At 48.8% G+C, this 19,673-nt stretch overlaps 1 protein-coding gene across 2 annotated transcripts in view; it reads right to left on the bottom strand.

Annotated features, from left to right (window-relative positions):
* Positions 1-18,147, bottom strand: part of Tcf7l1 (transcription factor 7 like 1) — a 155,052-nt gene extending 136,905 nt beyond the window's left edge. Inside the window, exons 1-3 of one of the 2 annotated variants that reach the window (XM_051202857.1) lie at positions 17,364-18,147; positions 17,205-17,268; positions 16,852-16,979 (exon numbers count right to left, since the gene is read on the bottom strand). In XM_051202857.1, coding sequence (XP_051058814.1) covers positions 16,852-16,979; positions 17,205-17,268; positions 17,364-17,606 — 435 coding nt within the window. In that variant the 5' untranslated portion in view covers positions 17,607-18,147. The remainder of the gene's footprint in view (positions 1-16,851; positions 16,980-17,204; positions 17,269-17,363) is intronic. The other variant, XM_051202858.1, reaches the window with a different exon arrangement.
* Between the last annotated feature and the right edge of the window lie 1,526 nt (positions 18,148-19,673).

Genomic DNA, 19,673 nt, shown 5'->3' with positions numbered 1-19,673 from the left:
CAAACACAAGGAAAGCCTCGGCCGAACGAGCAGAGCAATCCGCATGCCCACTTCTCCCCGGAGGAAATCCACAGTGGCATGTCAAAGGCTGGAGAAGTCCTCCCCAGAAGAAGCACAGGATGGCTGGCCATATCTACCTATTAGCATCCCAAAGACCTCTGGGAAGCAGTGATAGAAGCCTATTGTTCTCAAAGCCTGTTTTAAAAAAATCCAGTATGAAACAAAAGCCCTTGTTCACATAACTGGAAAACTATCATGTGTCCTCTCGGGGAGGCCAAAATACCTTGAGTTGCTAATGTAATTCTAAAGTATTTTCATTGGCAGAGCCCTATAAAAACATATGGTCCCCACAACTGCTCACAAATTCGCCGTCACAGAGAAGCCCACAGACATGAACCAGAGGACCAGGTTCAAAGTTCCATTTCCAGCTCAGACCGCTGCTTTGTTTGTTTTTAAAAGGCTGTGCAGCCTCAACTCTGAGAAGAACTGGGAGGGAAAAGAAAAACTACGATAATAAGCAAAATGAAATGATCAGCCACCAATGATTGACTTATCAGAAGCACCCTGTGGAAAAGAGCATAAGCAAACAGCAATTGCTCTTGGTACCCAAAGATGGCGAGAAGACGGGCCTTTGTGTTTATTTTATTACAGGCTGTGCACAGAGAGAAATGTGAATAGACAATGTCAGACATTCCCACACGTGTAGACTGAAGGCCGGCTTTACATTCGAGGCAGCGTCTCAGAGTCACACTGATCAAAATCGAAATTTAATAGCCAGGGTCCTTTAGAACATAAATTCCACCCAAACTTAAACAAAAGGGGCTGAGCACATCACGGACGGGGTAGACCTGTGTTCGATGGGCTGGGATGTAACTTGGTTGACGGAGCGCTTGCCTAGCATGCATAGAACCCTGGGTTGATCCCCAGCACCACATAAACTGGGCAGTGAGGCTCAGGCCTATAACCCAGGCAGGAGGTGAAGGAAGGGGAGAGTCAGAAGGGTTAGTGGCTGCCTGCCTGTGATCCAGTCTTTCAAATAGAGACAAGAGGTCGTCCTCCATATTAGTGGGGTCTGGGTTTGATTGAGAGGCCTTGCCTTAAAGAACACAGAGGAAGAACCATGGAGGATGGTTCCTGACATCAGCTTCAATCCCAGATATCATGTGCATGCGCACATATACGCACCCTCACACATACATGTGCCCAGAAACATGTACACACACATGCACACTACACACACACACACACACACAGGAAATGACATGTATACACATATAATTACATATGGTAAGAATTTAAAAACCAAAATACACATGCTAAAAATCCAGTGCAGAAGTAAAATTTCATGGGCCAGGCATGGTGGTGCACACTTTTAATCCCTCACTCTGGAGGCCAAGGCAGGTAAATTTGAGGCTAGCCTGATCTACTTTGTAAATTCCAAGACAGCCAGACTACATAGTGACAGCCTATTTCAAAAAGAGCCAGTGAGATCCTGACGACCCAGGACTGCCTCAGTTGACAGAGTTCACCTTATCCACTCTTTACCGTGTGCCAGGCACTACCCTCTGCACACCTAAACCTTATCCAAACTGCAAAGCTATGGAGTATGTCCTACAGCCTCGGCCTCAGCATTGAACCTGTCACTGAGCTGTAGCTTCAATACTGAACATCCATCTAACCCATGACCTGATCTTCTCTAAGTTGACAAATGTTTGTCGTCAGGGTGGTGATGTTAGGAATGAGGAGATGAGACATGGTACTGGATCTACCCTCATTACCTGGATGTGCCCTCTCAAAACCAGGTAGGCATTCTACAGGAAATAAGTGAAGCCCCTTCAGTGAGCCTTTCTCTTTGTATTAGTATTAATTATATGCATATGTGTGTGACTATACAGGTATGTGCATGTATGAGTGCAGGTGCCTGTGGCATCCAGAAGAGGGCGTGGGATCTCTTGGAGGTAAAGTTACAGGCAGCTCAGAGTAGACTAGGCTGGCCTTGAACTCACCAATGCCCAGCTTCCTTTTTGGTTTTTCAAGACTAGGTTTCTCCATTTATCCCTGGCTGTTCTGGAACTCAATCTGTAGACCAAGCTGACCTCTGCCTCCTAAGCGCTGGGATTAAAGAGCAAATTTTTTTTTTAACCAAAAGAATAAAATATAAGAAAGAGACTTTGTCTCAAAACAATTGCCATGTACAATTACAATTATTATGTAAACAGAGAAAATGACCCAGCATTGAGAGTATATTGAAAGGTCAGGTGGTGGTGGTGGTCCACATCTTTAATCCCAGCATCTGTGAGGCAGAGGCAGGTAGATCTGTGAGTTCAAGGCCAGCCTGGTCTACAGCATGAGTTCCAGGACAGTCCGAAGCTACACAGAGAAACCCTATCTTGAAAAACCAAGAGTATATTAAAACCCCACAGGGTGCTGCACACCTTTAATCTAAGCATTCCTAGGAGACAGAGGTAGGCTGATTTCTTGAGTTTGAGGTCAGCTTAGTCTATACAGCAAGTTCCAGGCTAGGCTATCCAGAGCTGCAAAGTGAGACCCGCTCTCAAAGAGTATACTGAAAAGGATGTCTTTTAGAGAAAGGATGTTTATTGGATGTTTTTAAGATACAAAGGGTATCTCTTATTCCGCTTCTAACTCCCATGGTATCATCTGGTGCCCTGTGTATTCTTCAGGTGCACTTGAGTATCTGCAGGCAAACACTGTTCCCATTAAAAGATGCCAACTCCTTCTAGAAATGCCTGGCTCCACGTCTGGGGCAGAAAGTGAATAAATACAACCGACCTGGAATGTCCTGCCATGTCCCAACTTGTCCAAAGGATTCAGTAACCAATTTTAGAAGAAATACCAACTGGCCAAAGATGAGACAATCTGAGTATCAGTAGGGTGGCATTTGCAAGCAGAATGGAGGAGAGTGGGTAGGCTTAAACCTGTAAGCGTACTGTAAGTTATTAAACTTCACAGGACAAGAGAAACTACCTAGGAATAATAAAGCGAAGAGTCAAGCATCGAAATCACTCTGCTCTCCTTACATAATCCACAGTGAGGGTGTGCTAACTCTATAAAGAGCCAATCTTGTAACTTTGTAGGCCAATGCAGCCTCCATCTCTGCTAGGAGTAGGTCCCTCATACCGCAAAGATGTCCTAATTGTGTGAATGAACGAGCATAGCTGTGTTCTAATAAAACTTTATTTATAAGAGTGTCAGGTTAGATTTCATCTGTGGATGTTAATTTATTGCCCTTTGATCTAAAAGAACTAAATAGTTGATGATAGATGCTTTCATTTAAAGAAAATACAGGTAATGAGTGAAGGTTAAACAATACAGACTGCAGACATTTGGGCTGGCTAAGGAAGTAAGCCAGTGAGACCTAATCAGAGACGGGTGAGCAGCCCCTGAGCATCTCTGTAGGAAGCAGCCTTGAAATACAGCTTGAAAATAAGATGCTGACGGTGGGGGAGGACTTCTTCACCTTGCTGGGTGTGGTGCCAAGGTTAGGGAGGTAGAGGAGAGGGAGGGAGGGAGGGGGAGAGAGAGAGAGAGAGCACTCGCTGCCCCAAAACCTGGAACCAGGTGGCAGAAGTAAACTAACTCCTACAAGTTGCCCTCCGGCCTTCATGTGTACACACATAAAGTAAATAAATGTAACTTAAAATTTTTAGAGAATATAATTTACAGCCTGCCTGTAATTTCAACACGTGGGAGGTGTCCGAAGCAGGACTGTGAGTTCTAGGTCAGCTGGGGCTATGTAGTTAAGGGTCCACCTCAAAAAACAACAAAATTAACTGTAGAGCTGGGTGGTCACACAGGCACAAGCCTGTAATACCCGTCAGTATCCAAAAGGACTGAGTGGAGTTCTAGACCCCAATGGGCTACAAAAGCAAGATCCTGCACCCCCAAAAGTAATAAAATGAATATTAGACTGTGACAAATTCTATAGGAGTCGTCGAGATAAAAACTGGATTCTAGCTAGTATGTCAGATAGACTCCATGCTGAATGCAGAATAGAACATCACCTTTGCTATTCAAATGTCTCACTAGGCAAAACAACCTCCCAAATCACTGTTACGTGACCCCTCGATAAGCCCACTCCAGCCCAGATATAACAAAGATAGAGCTACAGAGAGGCCGGGCTCCTCCTGTGTGGTTGGAGTGGGGGGGGGGATGGGGGGGAGTGGGGGGTTGTTTGCTTTGTTTGTTCGGTTTGTTTGTTTGTTTGTTTGTTTTGCTTTGTTTGTTTTCTGGTTTGGTTTTTTAGAGTGCTGAGGATCGAACTCAGGCTTCAACTATGCTTGCTAGGGAAGCACTCCACTTCTACCCAGACCCCAGCCTTGTCCCTTCATCTTAAGATTCACAATTACACCAGTGACCTGAGAAATCATTGTTCCTGCTACAGAGTCAAGTTAAAAAAAAAAAACCGGACCATTTGTCTGGCAGCTATCACAGGAATAATCAATCTCCTGTGGCAGGAATCGCAGGGGGCTGTTAAACCCAGCAGGGAAAGTTTGGTGGAGAACCTGACTCTTAGGTCTCTTCTGCATTTCCGGCAAGATACACATTCATTAAAAAGAAAACAGCAAAAACAAACAGACAAAGAAATGCAGTAGACTTCTTGGGAAAACTTGGCAAGCATGCTTGGGAGTGGGGATGATGGGAGCCAGGGTGAAACTGACTTTTCCTCTTCCTGCCTCGGTCTCCCTGAGGTGGACATGCCGCGTCCGGTTCCCTGGCACACACGATTCTAACTAACCCAGGGGCAGGCGGAAGCGCTCACCGGAGAGGAAAGAATATTCCAGCATGAGGGGGACAAGTAGACCCAAGAAGTGCTCTTTGGGTGGCAGAGGGCAAAATCCCATAATAATCAATCATAGCTGGCGCTGAGCTCCTCCCACACCAGGAAAGCTCGGCTTCCTCTTTTTAAGCAGCCTAATCAACAGTAGTTGTTTCTATTTTTCGTTTGGTTGTGTTCTCTGATAGAGCTGAGATTGGACCCAGGGCCTTGAGCACGCTGGGCAAGCACTGTCCCCAAAGAGCATGTTTTAACCCCTCCCACACACACCTCCATGCATGTTTGGTGTGCGTGCGTGCGTGCGTGTGCGTGTGTGTGTGTGTGTGTGTGTAAATCTGAGAACAGCTTTCAGGAATGTGTTCTCTTCTTCCTCCTTGTTGAAGCACGGCCTCTCTTACTGTTCCGGTGACTGCATAGTCCAGGCTAACTGGACCTCGGGTTTCAGGGTATTTTCCTGTCTCCTTCTCCTATGCCTCTACAGAAGTGCCTGGATTAGATGCATACTATTGCCTCGGGTTTTGTCTGTGGGTAGGCAGGCTGGGGTTGGAGGCTTGTGTCTCTATCACAGCCCTGTGCCGTGGCAGCTCTCTGATGTTATCTGGGAACCCCTTAATGAGGATGAGCCTCTCCCGCTGCAAAGCTGTGACAGGATGGTCTGTCCCTGCCGAGCATATCATAACACAAGCTCTGAGGCTGGAAAACATTAATAACAGCGCCAAGTGTTTTCACCTCACAGACCGTAACAAACCCACCGTAGATCTCTTCATTACCCCACTTAGAAAGGGGTAAAGTCCAAGAAGATAACTGGCAACCACAGGCTGGGGTGGTGGGGTGATGGTGTGCGCCTTTAATCCCAGTAATCGGGGAGGCAGAGGCAGGTGGATCCCTGTTGAGTTTGAGTTGCAGGCCAGTCTGGTGTACAAAGCAATTTACAGGACAGCCTAGGCTGTTACAAAGAGACACCGAAAAACAAAGAAAAGAAAGAAAGTGTGATCACATTCAATTTACATAACACAAGAATGCTCACAGACAAAAGAAAGTAAGGCTGGTCCAAAGTAGGAAGTAGGCAACTGACCCAGCCAACAGACTAGGCAGATTAGAGAGTACAAAGCACAGAATCAAGAAAGATTAAGGTAGCAATTAACACCATCTCTGGGGCTGTAAATGGACCTGCTTGAAGGCTCTAACCACCCCAGGCACTAAAGGTGCACAAGTGAGCAGGGACCAGGGACTTGATTCCTTTCATCCCAGCACTGGGAGGCAGAGGCGGGTGGATCTCTGTGAGTTTGAGGCCAGCCAGGTCTACACAGGGGTCCAAGTGAGCTGGAGCTGTGTAGTGGGACCCTGTCCCAATCAGTCCGTCCGTCAGCCTTAAGTGAAAGGGATAGAAACACCACTGCAGAGAAAGGATGCAGAGATGTTCTTATGGTTTGCTTGCATAAAGCATTTCTTTAATTTTGCTACAAATGGCATTTTCACGCTTATTTTTTAGTTGACTTTTCCTTGGGGAAAACTGCAGCCTCTGGGGAACAAGGTCCTTTGCCCTACCCCCAAGGCTCTACCTGCAGGCTCCTTGGCTTCATCTTACAGCTTCCTGGAGGATAGCAGGGAGATTATCCTATCAGACCCACAGGAGTTCACTGTGGGAAGGGTTTTAACAGATCTCTGGAACCCTGCAGGCGCCTACAGAGCCTTTTTTTTTTTTTTTTACCCTGATGTTTAAATATTTGTGTTGCCAAATGTAACAAGCAAATCACTTAGCATGTGTAGGTGCTGTATTTTAAATACACAAGGATTTCGTGGTACACTCTGGGGTATGGCTCCCTGTGGCAGAGGGTCACATTCCAGTGAGCACACCTGATCCCAGGCCTGTGGCTATCGTTCATTCACTTCCGTTTGCTTTAGGCAGGTCAATAATCGCCTGAGCTTACTCACTATGGCTAACAAATCTCGGCTTGTAAATAGATCTGACGTGCACACTGCTCATGCCTACTTCTTCTGTTTTGTTTTGTTTTTTTTCAGCTTCAGATCAGATACACACACACACACACACACACACACACACACACACACACCTTTTTGAGGCAAAGTTTCTCTGTGTAGCTTGAATTCAGAAATCCCCTGCCTCTGTTTCCTGGCTTTCCACACATTTCATGTGGTCATTTCTACAAACCCTAGCCCCATTCACCTTGAGGGATTCAAGATAACCTCACTAAGATTCTGGGGATGGTGGCCCATAACTTTTAATCCTACTACTCAGGAGGCAATCAGATCTCTGAGTTCAAGGCCAGCGTGGTCTACAGAGCTTCCAGGCCAGCCAGGGCTACACAAGGAAACTCTTGTTTGGAAAAATAAAAACAAACAAATAAGATTTGGTGCCTTGCAGCAGTCCGGTCTTCAGCTCATAAGGGAACCCAGTTTACCAACAGTAACTCAAAGGCCGTCACGTGGTCACATGGCTTTCGGGAGGCCACCTGCCAGGGAGGTTTGGAAAGAGGGGGGAAATGCTAACTCTTGGGGGTGAGACTCTCAGTGCTCAGTGGTCTCCCTGATCTTCCAGAGGCTCCAAGCTCCAGACCTACTATCGACACCAACAGATCTGCCTGTGACTCCAGCTCTAGGAAATCCTAAAAACCCTCCCCCTGGCCTCCTCTGGCACTTGTATACATGGTATAATAGATTCACTTGGGTACACACACGCACACGCACGCACGCACGCACACACAGAGAGAGAGAGAGAGAGAGAGAGAGAGAGAGATAAAAAAAAATATGGAACTTTGTAATTGCTTCTTTCTTTTCTTCTTAAAGGATGTCAGGTCCCTTGGGACTGGAGTTACAGACCTTTGTGAGCCACCATGTGGGTGCTGGGAATTGAACCCAGGTCCTCTGGAAGAGCAACCAGTGCTCCTAACCACTGAGCCATCCTCTTCTGCAATTCCTAAATTAATCACTGTGTAAATACCCAGGACTTATCTCTTAATAATAAATCGGTGCTGTAATAGTCCGTCATACACCCATGAGACAGATGGTTCATTTGCGCAGACTGCACAAGGGAAGCAAGTGACTTGACCAAGCATTAGAAAAGGCACCATGGGGCCTCTGGCTGTGGAGCCAGGATGCATCCCTGGTGCACGAAAGGACTTTGGGAGCACATTCCCCATGGAGGGATACTCCTTTAACCTATAGGCAGGACGGAGGGCCTAGTCCCTACTCCAAATGACTTGGCAGATTTTGATGATCCCTCCTGGAAGGCATCACCCTCCCTGTAGAGTGGGGGGGGATGGGACAGGAGGGGGGGCAAAGGGGGCATGGGACGGAAGGAGGGAGAGGGAACTGGGATGGATATGTAAAATAAGAAAAAAAATAACAAATATAAGAAAAGAAAAGGCACCATAAGGAAACACTAGTTCCATGCTTGTTTCTCAGGGTTTGGAGTGCTAAATCAATCATACTGGTTTGGTTTGCTAAGTCAATCATACTGTAACCCAGACTTCAAGGACGGCAGACGAGCCTCCTCCAATGCTCTCCCACACGGAAGACACACCTGTGTGCATTTCTCACTGACTTCAGCAAGGAGAAAGCCGTCTCCAGCTTCCAAATTGTCAGCAGATAGTGGCTTTGCCACAGGTGGTGAAGTCCCTGAGCAGCTGGTTAAAGGTTACTGACCCCTGGGCGGCAAAGTCCTGGCCGGACAGCTTCTGGCCACACACTGCTGATTAGACAACAGATGTGCCCAGTGCCTGTTTGTGAGACTGAGGTGTATCTACCTTCTCTCCACCCAAGCAGTTAGCCGTATCAGAGTTTCTGCACTGAGAAGCAAGCCAGCACCCTTCCCTAGAGATGGCCAGTGACACCAGGCTTGTGTGAAGTCATGGGGAGAAAGGAAAAATCTGCTCTGGACTTTGAAACCAACCAAGTTCAAGTCCTGGTGCTTGGAATGGCCAATAAATAGTGTGGCTTCGTGTGACACACTTGACCTCTCCAAGCCCGTTTGCACAGCCGCAGAATGGGATGAACAAGTGCCTGCTTCCTAGAGGGTCAGAAACTGAAAAACACTGAGATTTTAGCAGCCATTGCCAAGCGCTTTCCAAATAGGGTGAGGCCACTTACACACTTTCGAGAACAGCCCCTTGCTGCGTATTTGCCAGCGATGCAGTGTTGGGACAAAATGATTTTTTTTGTTTGCCTATTCTGATTATTTGTTTATTTGCTTGTTTGCCCTCCATATACACACTGTGGTACTTCCCACTCCCAAATCTCATGCACACACTCAGTAATTTATTTTTATAATTTTTAGTGTAAGCAGGGCAGTGGAAGCACACGCCTTTAATCCCAGCACTTGGCAGACAGAAGCAGGTGAATCTGTGAGTTTGAGGCTAGCCTGCTCTACAGAGCTAGTTTTAGGATAGCCAGGGTTACACAAAGAAACCCTGTCGCAAAAAAAAAAAAAAAAAAAAAAAAAAAAAAGAAAGAAAGAAAGAAAGAAAGAAAGAAAGAAAGAAAGAAACAAAAAAATTTAGTCGGGACAGTGGTGGCGCACGCCTTTAATCCCAGCACTCGGGAGGCAGAGGCAGGTGGATCTCCATGAGCTCAGGGCCAGCCTGGTTTACAAGGGCTAGTTGCAGGACAGGCTCCCAAGCCACAGAGAAACCCTGTCTCGAAAAATCAAAAGCAACCAAACAAACAAACCAAAAATTTAGTGTAATAATAGAGGATTTCACTTTACTTTAGAATAAATTTCCAGAGATTGTTTTGTAGCATTGGGTGGAACAATAATAATAAAGTAAAATGTTCTTAAAAGAAAGAAAGGAACGAAGGGAAGGAGGGAAGGAGGGAGGGAAGGAGGGAAGGAGAGAGGGAGGGAGGAAGGAAGGAAGGAAGACAGGTAGGTGGGTAGGTAGGTGGGTGGGTGGGTGGGTGGGTAGGTAGGTGGGTGGGTGGGTGGGTGGGTAGGTAGGTAGGTGGGTGGGTAGGTAGGTAGGTGGGTGGGTGGGTGGGTGGGTAGGTAGGTGGGTGGGTAGGTGGGTAGGTAGGTGGGTGGGTGGGTGGGTAGGTAGGTAGGTGGGTGGGTAGGTAGGTAGGTGGGTGGGCGGGCGGGCGGGCAGGCAGGTCAACTGAATTCCAGGACCCTCCCTGCAGCTAACTTCAATTGGTTTTACTGAGTATAAAAGGCCAGCCAGGGGCTGGGACAATGGCTCAGAGGTTAATAACCCTTGCCGCTCTTGCAGAGGACAAGTTTTTTTCCAGCATCCATGTTGGATTGCTCATGACCTCCCAAAACTCCAGCTGTTGGAGGCTCTGACACTTCTGACCTCTGTGGGTACCTGCATTCATGGGCATACGTACATACACGTATTTAAAAACAAATTAAATTGTTTTAGGAAAGCCACACAGTGCAAGACTCCCCCCCTCTGCATTTTTCTACATCATCTTCAGTGTGAACTAGTCTGTAACACCGGGATGCTACAAAGAGCATCCTCCATTGATGAAGGGAGGGTCCCGCCGCCGTGCCCCATCTCTCCTCCTCTACTCATTTTACATCCTATTAGACTACCCTAAAACAAGCTCTGCCCCGTGGCCTCAAAACACTTTCTTCTCCAACAGGCTGCAGGCTGCCCTTCCCTCTTCTTCCGCAGCCAGGCTTCTTCAGTTATCTTTCAGGTAACCCTAGGTACAAAGTGAATTGTGGGGCCGCAGAGATGGACCAGAAGTTAAGAGCACTGGATGCTCTTTCAGAGGCCTTGGGTTTGATTGACAGCACCTGTAACTCTAGTCCCAAGGGATCCAACACCCTCTTCTGCACTCCCAGGGCACCAGGCATGCACATGGTATAGCTACATACAAGCAAGAAACATCCATACACATAAAAATAAAGATAAATCTTAAGAGACGGTCAGGGAGGGAGGGAGGGAGGGAAAGAAAACTAAAGTGAAGTGTGGAAGGGACAGCCATTCCTTTCCCTGGAAGGTTACTCACACTCCCTTACCGGTGAGATCCCCTTCAGTGACGGCTCTCCCTAGTGAGCATGCCGCCCTGCTCTGTGCATCCTTCCCTCTCTTCTCCCACATCCTTCCCCTTATTTCCACTTATCCTGCAACATCCCCCCTTGAACCCACTGAGTCTCTCTGCCCACACCAAACAGTTCCTCCAAACCAGAGCCTCTCACAACCTGTTTCAACTCTGCTGTTGCCAAACTATTTGCAGGGCTTCTGCCCGGCAGCAGGGTAACAAAGACAGACAGAAGGCCCATATCCTACCTGCTGGAGTAATTCAAGTCTGAGATACCAGCCGTGAACTGTGACAGCTGCTACTTTCCATCTGGGTAGCAATACCCCTCCTCTCCAATGCATCCTTTCCTGTCCTCGGACGTGCAAGCCTTTCGCCTCTGCCTGGCTCCTCTGAGTCTCCCCCAGAGTCTAGCTCCTTCCACCTCATCATCATCTAAGGCAGGACGTGTTTGAGTCACCATGCTTTCTGACATAACTGTTCTGTGTGTTGCTGGAGCTCAAACCCAGGACCTCAAGCATGCTAGGCAAGTTGTCTACCGTAAACTTGTAATAACTTCTGAGGGTTCTCTGCTGCCTCCTGAGTAAGAACAGATTTCTTTCTTGGCGTTCAAGGCTTAACATGGGCCTTATCATTCTAAGCAACTAGAACAGAGTTACGTTCTATTGCAACTATGGGCTACTCTCCTTCTTTGGCTCTCATCTCAAAATCAGAGTGAAGACCTTAATAAAATACATCATGGCTATTTAATATTTTTATAAATAACAAGAATTAATTTGAACTAAAACAAGCTGCCTTGAAACATCCTAATTCAAAGCAAATTTTCTAAATTTCTTATTCTAAAAAACACCCCTTGGTATTTAATTGCCTCTTGACACAGACTTTCTTGTATCCTTGTAAAGTGCATCTTTGAGGCAAAAGATCTGGTCTAATGCATCTTATCTTGCTCTAGTCCCTTAGCACTGTCCAGGAAAGCACTCAGCACTCATCAGATGGAAAGTCAAGGAGTTACAGAGTAAGCATGCAAATCTTGAGTATCCCCAGAGTAGCAAATGAAAGTCACCTCCCACTAGGACTGTGAGTACAACCTTCTCATTACAAAAGGTTTCGGGTGGGCTGATTTTTTTCATTCCACGATTCTGTTAGTTAACATTTCAGGTCTGTAGAGATGGCTTAGAGGTTAAGAGCACTTACAGAGGTTAAGATGCTCTTACAGAGGACCTGGGTTCCATTCCCAACACCTATGGTGGCTCACAAGCATCTGTAACTCCAGCTCTAGATCCGAGGGCAATCTGTACACTTGGTACAGACATACATGCAGGCAAAACAACCAAACACAAACAACAAACAAAACCCGGCAATTCTGTTAGTTTACTGTAAGGATGAAATACTGTTAATAGCCACATATATGTGTATGCATGTGTATATGGCTGGATGTGTACATATGTGTGCACACGTGTATATGACTGGATTGTACATGTGCATATGGCTGGATGTGTACATGTGTGTGCACATGTATATATGCCTGAATGTGTATGTGTATGCGCACACGTGTATATGACTGGATTATATGTGTGTGTGCACATGTATATATGGCTGAATGTGTATGTGTATGCACATACACATTAGACCACCTTCCCCTTGAGAAGCCCTAGAAATGAGATCAATGGAGAATGAGGTTAAGCCATAGGTTTCTAAAATTATCCCAAGACAAGTCATCAGATACTCCATTCCCTGCCAGATCCACCTACCCAAAGCAAAGACTGACAAGACTCAAGTCCTGCCTCAGGGTTTGAAACCAAATGTCACCCCAGCAACCCAAGTGCCAAAATTTCAGTAACACAGACAGGGCGCTCCCAAAAGCTCACTCTATGCGAAAAGCCCTCATTAAACTCGAGTTATATTTAGCAAAAATGGAACAGAAGTTATATTTAGATGAAATGACTTAAAAGAATTTTACCAAAAACAGCATGTTTAGACTGATCTGCAAAAAAGGGGAGTTTTAGGCTGGCTAGATGGCTCAGAGCTAAAGGGGCCCACCACCAAGCCTTATGACCTGAGTTTGATCCCCAGGACCCGCACAACAGGAGAAAACTGACTCCCATACTGTCTTGACATGGTACATGTGCCCCCCAAAAATTAATAAATAAAATGTAACAGTGTATTATTAATTGCTTTTAAAAAAGAGAGAAAAGGGTTTCCTTGGTTGTTACATAAATTCCCTCCAAACAACCTTATTTCTGTTTGTCTTTTTAGGATTCTTTTTGAAAGGCCTGCCACCTAGTTCCCAAGTAATCACACACAGAGGCTTACTCTTAGTTGAGTGCCCAGCCTTAGCTTGGCTTGTTGCTTACCAGCTTTCCTTAACTTAAATTAACCTATCCACCTTTTGCCTCTGAGCTTTTCCTGTTCTCTTACTTCTGTAAATCTTACTTCTACTCCATGAATTGATGCACAGCGGGATGGCTGGATGGCTGGGTAGCTGGGTGGCTGGGTGGCTGGGTGGCTGAGTAGCTGGGTAGCTGGGTAGCTGGGTGGCTGGGTGGCTGGGTGGCTGGGTGGCTGGGTAGCTGGGTAGCTGGGTAGCTGGGTGGCTGGGTGGCTGGGTGGCTGGGTGGCTGGGTAGCTGGGTGAATGGCCCTGACATCCTTCTCTCCCCACTGGTGGAACAGGAGTGAGCATACCAAGGATGTAGGCAATCGATCTTCTCAGGAAGCATAATACAGACAGTACACTCAGGTGAACACACACTTAAAACCCAGGACAGTGATACAGAAGTGATCTGGACAGCCTGACAAAAAAACGTGAGCTTCAGGACAGCGACTCCTGAACGCTTCTCCTTAGACATATCCCTTTCCAAGAAGTGATCAGCACTCACGTTGTAGTCACAAACGATCAGTGTGAAGCTGTCCTGCAGAGCCACCCAACCCTGTTCTTTTAAACACTGTTTTATTTCACTCATCAGTTTTTGTTGTGGGGACAGGCTCTTGCTAGGTAGCCCAGGCTGGCCGCAGACTTGCCTCCTGTCTTCATCTTTGGTGTTCTAGGATTATTGGCAAGTGTCACCACGCTTGGCTTAATTTACACTTTCTAAGCACAGCTGTAGCCAACATCACCTACGTGGTCTTGTAAACCTGTACAAAGTCTCCTCTAGGGTGAAGGTATAGTCAGCTGAGGTGGCACACGTGTGCCTGGGATGTCGGCAAGGAGATCGCTGCAGGTTCAGGGCCAGCCTGGTCTAGATAGCAGTTCTAGGTCAGCACAGGCAGTAAGACCTAGCTCACAATGTTTCTAAGTACTAGGAACAGTACAAAATGTGACAGTTATTCCCTTCTTCAAAAGCCTCAGGTTCCCCAGGAACCTGACACATCTGTAAACATACCACTCAAGAGGCTAACGCAGGAGGATCCAAGTTCAAGGCCAGCCTGGACTACCAAATGAGACCCTGTCTCAAAACTTGGCCTTTACCCCAGGGTAAGGTGACCTCTCCCCTAAAGAGTCTCAGGAAGAGATGGCTTTCCAGCATCCCAACCTAGCCAGAGTGGAAACAGAGATGACCAGTGGAGAAGACAGCCTGGCTCCTACTGTCCAAGCAGTAAAGATGCCAGGGGGTTAGGGTGCTTAGGCCTCCTGCCTGCTATGCTAAGATCCACAAGTAACTGGAAAACACTGCAGCCAGGCTCCACTCGGACTTCAGGTTTGGTTATTTCCATAAAATCAGAACAGCAGGGGAACGGGATTCCCCCCACTTTAATACTTAAAGGCCTTAAAACAGCAAAGATCTGCAGCTGCATAAAACAGCAAAGATCTGCAGCTGCATAGTGTAGAGCCGAAAAGACCTGGAAAGCAAAAGACAGACAGAATGGCATATCCCAAGAGTCTGCTAACCGACCAGCTCCTGCCTGGTCAGCCCTCAACTGTCTACTTCAGCTGGAAAACAGCAGAGGTCCAATTTTGACTGGGTGACCCCTGGCCTCCCATGCAAACCATGTTAATTATATCGATACGATTATCAAGAAAACAGTGACTGCAGACACATCATCCAAACAAGTGTTCTAACTGGCTTGTTGCTTATTGGCCATGATGCTCAAGGATTGAGTAAAACTATGAATACACTTTCCTAATACATCAGTGAACTTCACAACTGAGCAGGAAGGCGTGTGAGGAACTCCAAAACGCGGAGGAGCTGAACTTCTGCTGTTCAGCCAGCTCATCAGGGAGATAAGATACAGGCACGGGGTGACATGAGAATCAAAGTCCCCCTGCCAGTGGGCTAAGAGATGGCTCCGTAGGCAAAGGCACTGGCTGGCTAAGTCTGATGGCCTGAGTTGGATCATGGGAACTCACAAGGCAGAAGGAGAGAATCCAACTGACTACCAAAGCTGCTATGACCTCCACACAAGTACCCTGTCATAAGCTTCAAAAACACCCATATGGATGCACACATAAACACATAAAATAAATACATACATACATAAAGAAGAAGAAATAGGTGTGTGAAGGAAATCTTCAGCCAAAGGAAAATTAGTCCTACTTGGGACATTTCTAGTAACAAAACTTCCTAACATCTGGCTCAGAGCTAACATATGGGCATTAGTGGCTCCTGGCTGGAAAACAGAAAATAGGTCTAAAGTAGCCTAACTCACACACACAAAAAAAATATGGGAACTTCCTGCACCTGCAAGCATGGGAGGGAAAGTCGATGGGGGTGGAGGGGTCCCACAACATCTGCACACACCTTCACCTTGAAAGAACAAAAGCAAAGGCCTAAGTCAATATCCACTTTTCAAAAGGACTCCTTAGGGTGCCCTGAGCAACAGCAGGCCCAAAGCTGTGGGGGTTTCCCCCCATCCCAGTTCCATGGCCTTCTTCATCCATCAGAACTTTCCCCAACTCCAATCAGTTAAGATAATTCACACATACACTGCATCAACTATGGAGACCATCCGGCTCCATCAAGGAGGGACCCTAAAATAACAACAGGAATGACCCACTGAGCACCTACGTCTTCTCTGGCAGCCCTTGATTATAATCATATTTAAGATAAACTTTTACATGAGCTTAGCGCGGAGAATGAACTAGACTAGCTGACTCTGGGAAGCTCTGCAGGAGGCTGAGACGAAGCGCAAACGGCCGCAGGGCAGGAAGGTGTGCACCCACGATCCACCATCCGACCCATCATCAACACAGGAAACCTGGGTGAGGAGTAGCGGCTCCAAGGCCTTGCCAGCCCCAAACTGCACCCCCTCGTTCCGCGGGGGAAGAGGGGCGGGAGTTCAGAGCTAGAGAGGGGTGAAGGAATCCGCCCTCATTTGCACATTGTCTGGGGCCGGGTCAATTTGCTTAATCACCGCTCTAAATGCCAGGCACACAGCACACAATGCGCTCCCATTAACAGGTTTAAAGTGTCGCAGCGCTCGCTTTAAATGAGAAAAGCCGGGAACAAAAGGGGGAAAAAGCCAAGTAAGAATGCCTTGGGTCGCCCTCCAAACCATCTCAGAGGAGTTTAAAACCCATAGTTCTGCAGAAAAATTGAGACCCTGGAGTGAGGATTGAGGGTGGGGACAGGAGTCGTGAATAACCCACACAAAATAAGGAGTTTGCACAGCTCACAGCAACCCAGGGAACCCAGAGGTCAGTGGACAACATCTCAAGCCAGGCTCCTCCAGGCCTTTGCCCAAGTTTCCCCCTTGCCAAGGGGAAAGTTGACCAGTCTCCAGGAAGGAAAGGGAGACCACCACCCGCACCCCCAGAAGTAGGCACAAATCCAAGTTTTCATTTAGAAGAAGCAAGGAATTTGGGAGGCCGGGAGGAGGACCCACCAGGCCGAGATCTCCCAAAGGCGAGAAGTTAAAAGATCTTTACTCTCATCCCGGCCCGGGCCAGTGCAGTCTCATACTAGGCCGCCACAGGGGAGTTTAACTCCGCAAACAAGTTCTGCCCCGGATCGGCGCAGGAGGCCCCATCCCCCACACCACGGCCGAGCCTGGGGGCGCAAACCGGGGCCCGGCGCCCACCGGTCCAGGCACAGCTGGACTGACACTTACGGTGCGCGCTCCACCAGGAGACAGGGGTCCATTGGAGAGGTACGGGCTGCTCAGGTCCGGAATCATCAGGAAGGGGTACCCAGGGTACGCAGGTCCCTTAAAGAAGGCGCCGTCCTGGGGCCTTCTCACTGCGGACAAAAACCAAAGCGGAGTGAGGTCAGGGGTCCCCCAGACAGCACAGCGACCTGGAACTCCAGGCGGGAATCTGGAACCCGAGTGCCCCTAGAGTGAGCCCCAGAGTGGCTGCTGCAGGGGTGGGAGGAGATCAGGGGCTCTGCCACCCGGGGCCATGGGGACCCGTGGCGCTGATCGCTGCCGGCCGGAGTGTGGAGACTGGAGGAGAAGGCACGTACCTTCAGCAAAATAGTCGCGCGGCTTCTGGAAAGCGTCCCGGGCGGGCTGCGGGCGCCTCTCCGCCTGCGGAGGAGACACAAAGGCGAGGGCCTCGGGTGAGCGGGAGCGGGACCCGAGTCCCGGGTCCCCCGAGGGGCTGACCCTAGGAATCCCTTTACCTCCGAGTCCGAGCTGCTGCTCTGATTCTCCGATTCGTTGACCAGGGACGACTTGACCTCATCCAGGTCCCGCTGCGCCGAAGCGCTGTCGCTGCTCGGCTCTTGCTCTTCGCCCCCCTCGTCCTGGAAGGGGATCAGCTCGTCGTTCGCTCCCAGGTCGTCCCCTCCGCTGGTTGCCCCAGCTCCGGAGCCGCCGCCTCCCCCGCCGGCGCCGCCACCGCGGCCACCACCGAGCTGGGGCATGGTGGGGCCAGGGGCCGGGGCCGCTGCGCTCCGAGCCCCGCGCCCTGCCTGGCCCGGCCCGGCGCCCCTCCCTCCCGCTCGCTGGCCGGGCTCCGATCCTTTGGCCGCGGCAGCGACAAAGTTTTGACAGGGCGTGGCTCCGTGGAAGCGGGCCCAACACCGCCCAGCTGGGGCAGGAGACACTCGGCTCCCGATCGTCCCGCAGCACGGAACCTAGGGTTTCCCAGCTAGCCGCCGCCACCACCGCCGCCTGCTCGGCTGGGGCGTCCCAGCGCCTGGCCCGCCGGGGAGGGGCGATGGGGAAGGAGGGAGGGACCGCCCGGCGGGGCAGGGGGGCCGGAGGGAGGAGCCCCGGCTGCAAGCTGACACCCGCGCCTCGCGGAACCGGGAGAACTGCAGCGCGCGCACGCACATTCGCATTCACACTCGCGTCCTGCTCGCCTGCACCTTCCGGGGACTGCACCTCCCCTCCTCGTGCAACCGCCCTACTCCCCAAACTTATCCAGATTCCCTCGGCTGAACCCCAAGAGTACCCTGGGAGGTCCTTCTCTCGCCCTCCCGCAAAGCCCGAGAGTCTGGCTCGCACTCCAACGCATCTCCTAACTTTCTTTGCAAACAACCCCCAGAACTCCGCGCGGGTTCCCACTCCGCTCCCACCGCACTGGTAGACGGCACTGCCCCCTGCGGGAAAGCTGAGGACTCGCAGATCCACCGCTCACAACCACTCCGCCCGCGGTTCCTCAGTGCGGGATCCCACATCCCACCGGCCCGTCTGCCCAGCCGGATTCCTAAGGCAAAAAAACTGGAGAATTTTATGACACCCTGAAACAAGCTGAGCGGCCTTCCTCCTGTGGTGTCCCAACGCATTCCTAGCCCCAAACTCTTTTTGATCACGTCCTAAGTAAGGTACTACCGGAGAGCACTTTCTCTAGAGCTGGAAAAAAGATGTGAAATCCAATACCGACTGTCTTGGACTCAAAAGGGATTTTGATGGTATTCATTTCAAGGAGAAATTGTCAGCCAGAGTTTCCAGACCAGAGCTGATCATGAAGCTGCCAACAAGCATAATAAAATAATTACCAACCAGCTTCATGGGTAAAGGACCGCCTTGAGAGAGCATTTTAAAGAGCAATTTAAAGAGCTGTCAAGATAGTTCAGCAGGTAAAGGCCCTTGCCATCAAGTCTATGACCTAACTTCCACGTCCTGTCCTGTTGTTGCTGGATTTTTACTGTTTGTCTTTTGGGAGCCCGGCATCCAGCTCCCAAATCATGACCTGGTGGCTTATTCTTTCTTACCCGACCTTAGCTTGACTTGTTTCTTGCCTGTTTTTCTTAAATTATTCTCGTGTACCTTTTGCCTCTGGACTTTTTCCTTTTCTTACTTCTGTATATCTTTTTACATTTATTTTATACATTCCAATCCCAGTTCCCCCTTCCTCCTCTCCTCCTGTCCCTCTCCCCCCCATCTGATCCTCAGAGAGGGTAAGGCCTGCCCAAGGAAGTCTACTAAGTCTGTCCCATCAGGATCAAGGCATCTCTCCACCTCACACACCTCTGTGTCTAGGCTGGACAAGGTATCTCTCCATACAGAATGGGCTCCACTAAGTCAGCCTGTTATTAGCGTTAGATCTTGGACCCACTGCCAGTGGCCTCATATATTATCCCAGTCACACCATCGTCACCTATATTCAGGGAGTCTAGTTTGGTCTTATGCAGGTTCCCCATTTGTCAGACCTGAGTCAGTGATCTCTCACTAGCTTGGGTCAGCTGATTCTGTGGGTTTCCCCATCATGGTCTTGACTTCTTTGTTCATGTTATCAATCCTTTTGTTGTCTTGTTGCTCTTGCTGGGACTTTGAGTACTATGTTGAATATGGAGAGAGTGGACACCTTGTCTTGTTCCTGATTTCAGTGGGATTGCTTTGAGTTTCTCTCCATTTAGTTTGATGATGGCTGTTGGGTTACTGTATATTGCCTTTATTATGTTTAGGTATGTTCCTTGTATCCCTATTCTCTCCAAGACCTTTATCAAGAAGAGGTATTGAATTTTGTCGAAGGCTTTTTCAGC

This window comes from Phodopus roborovskii, unplaced genomic scaffold (assembly GCF_943737965.1).
Source record: "Phodopus roborovskii unplaced genomic scaffold, PHOROB, whole genome shotgun sequence".
In the NCBI taxonomy this organism is placed as follows: Eukaryota; Metazoa; Chordata; class Mammalia; order Rodentia; family Cricetidae; genus Phodopus; species Phodopus roborovskii.
The sequence above is the reverse complement of the archived record's forward strand: the minus strand, read 5'-3'. Positions and strand labels throughout refer to the sequence as shown.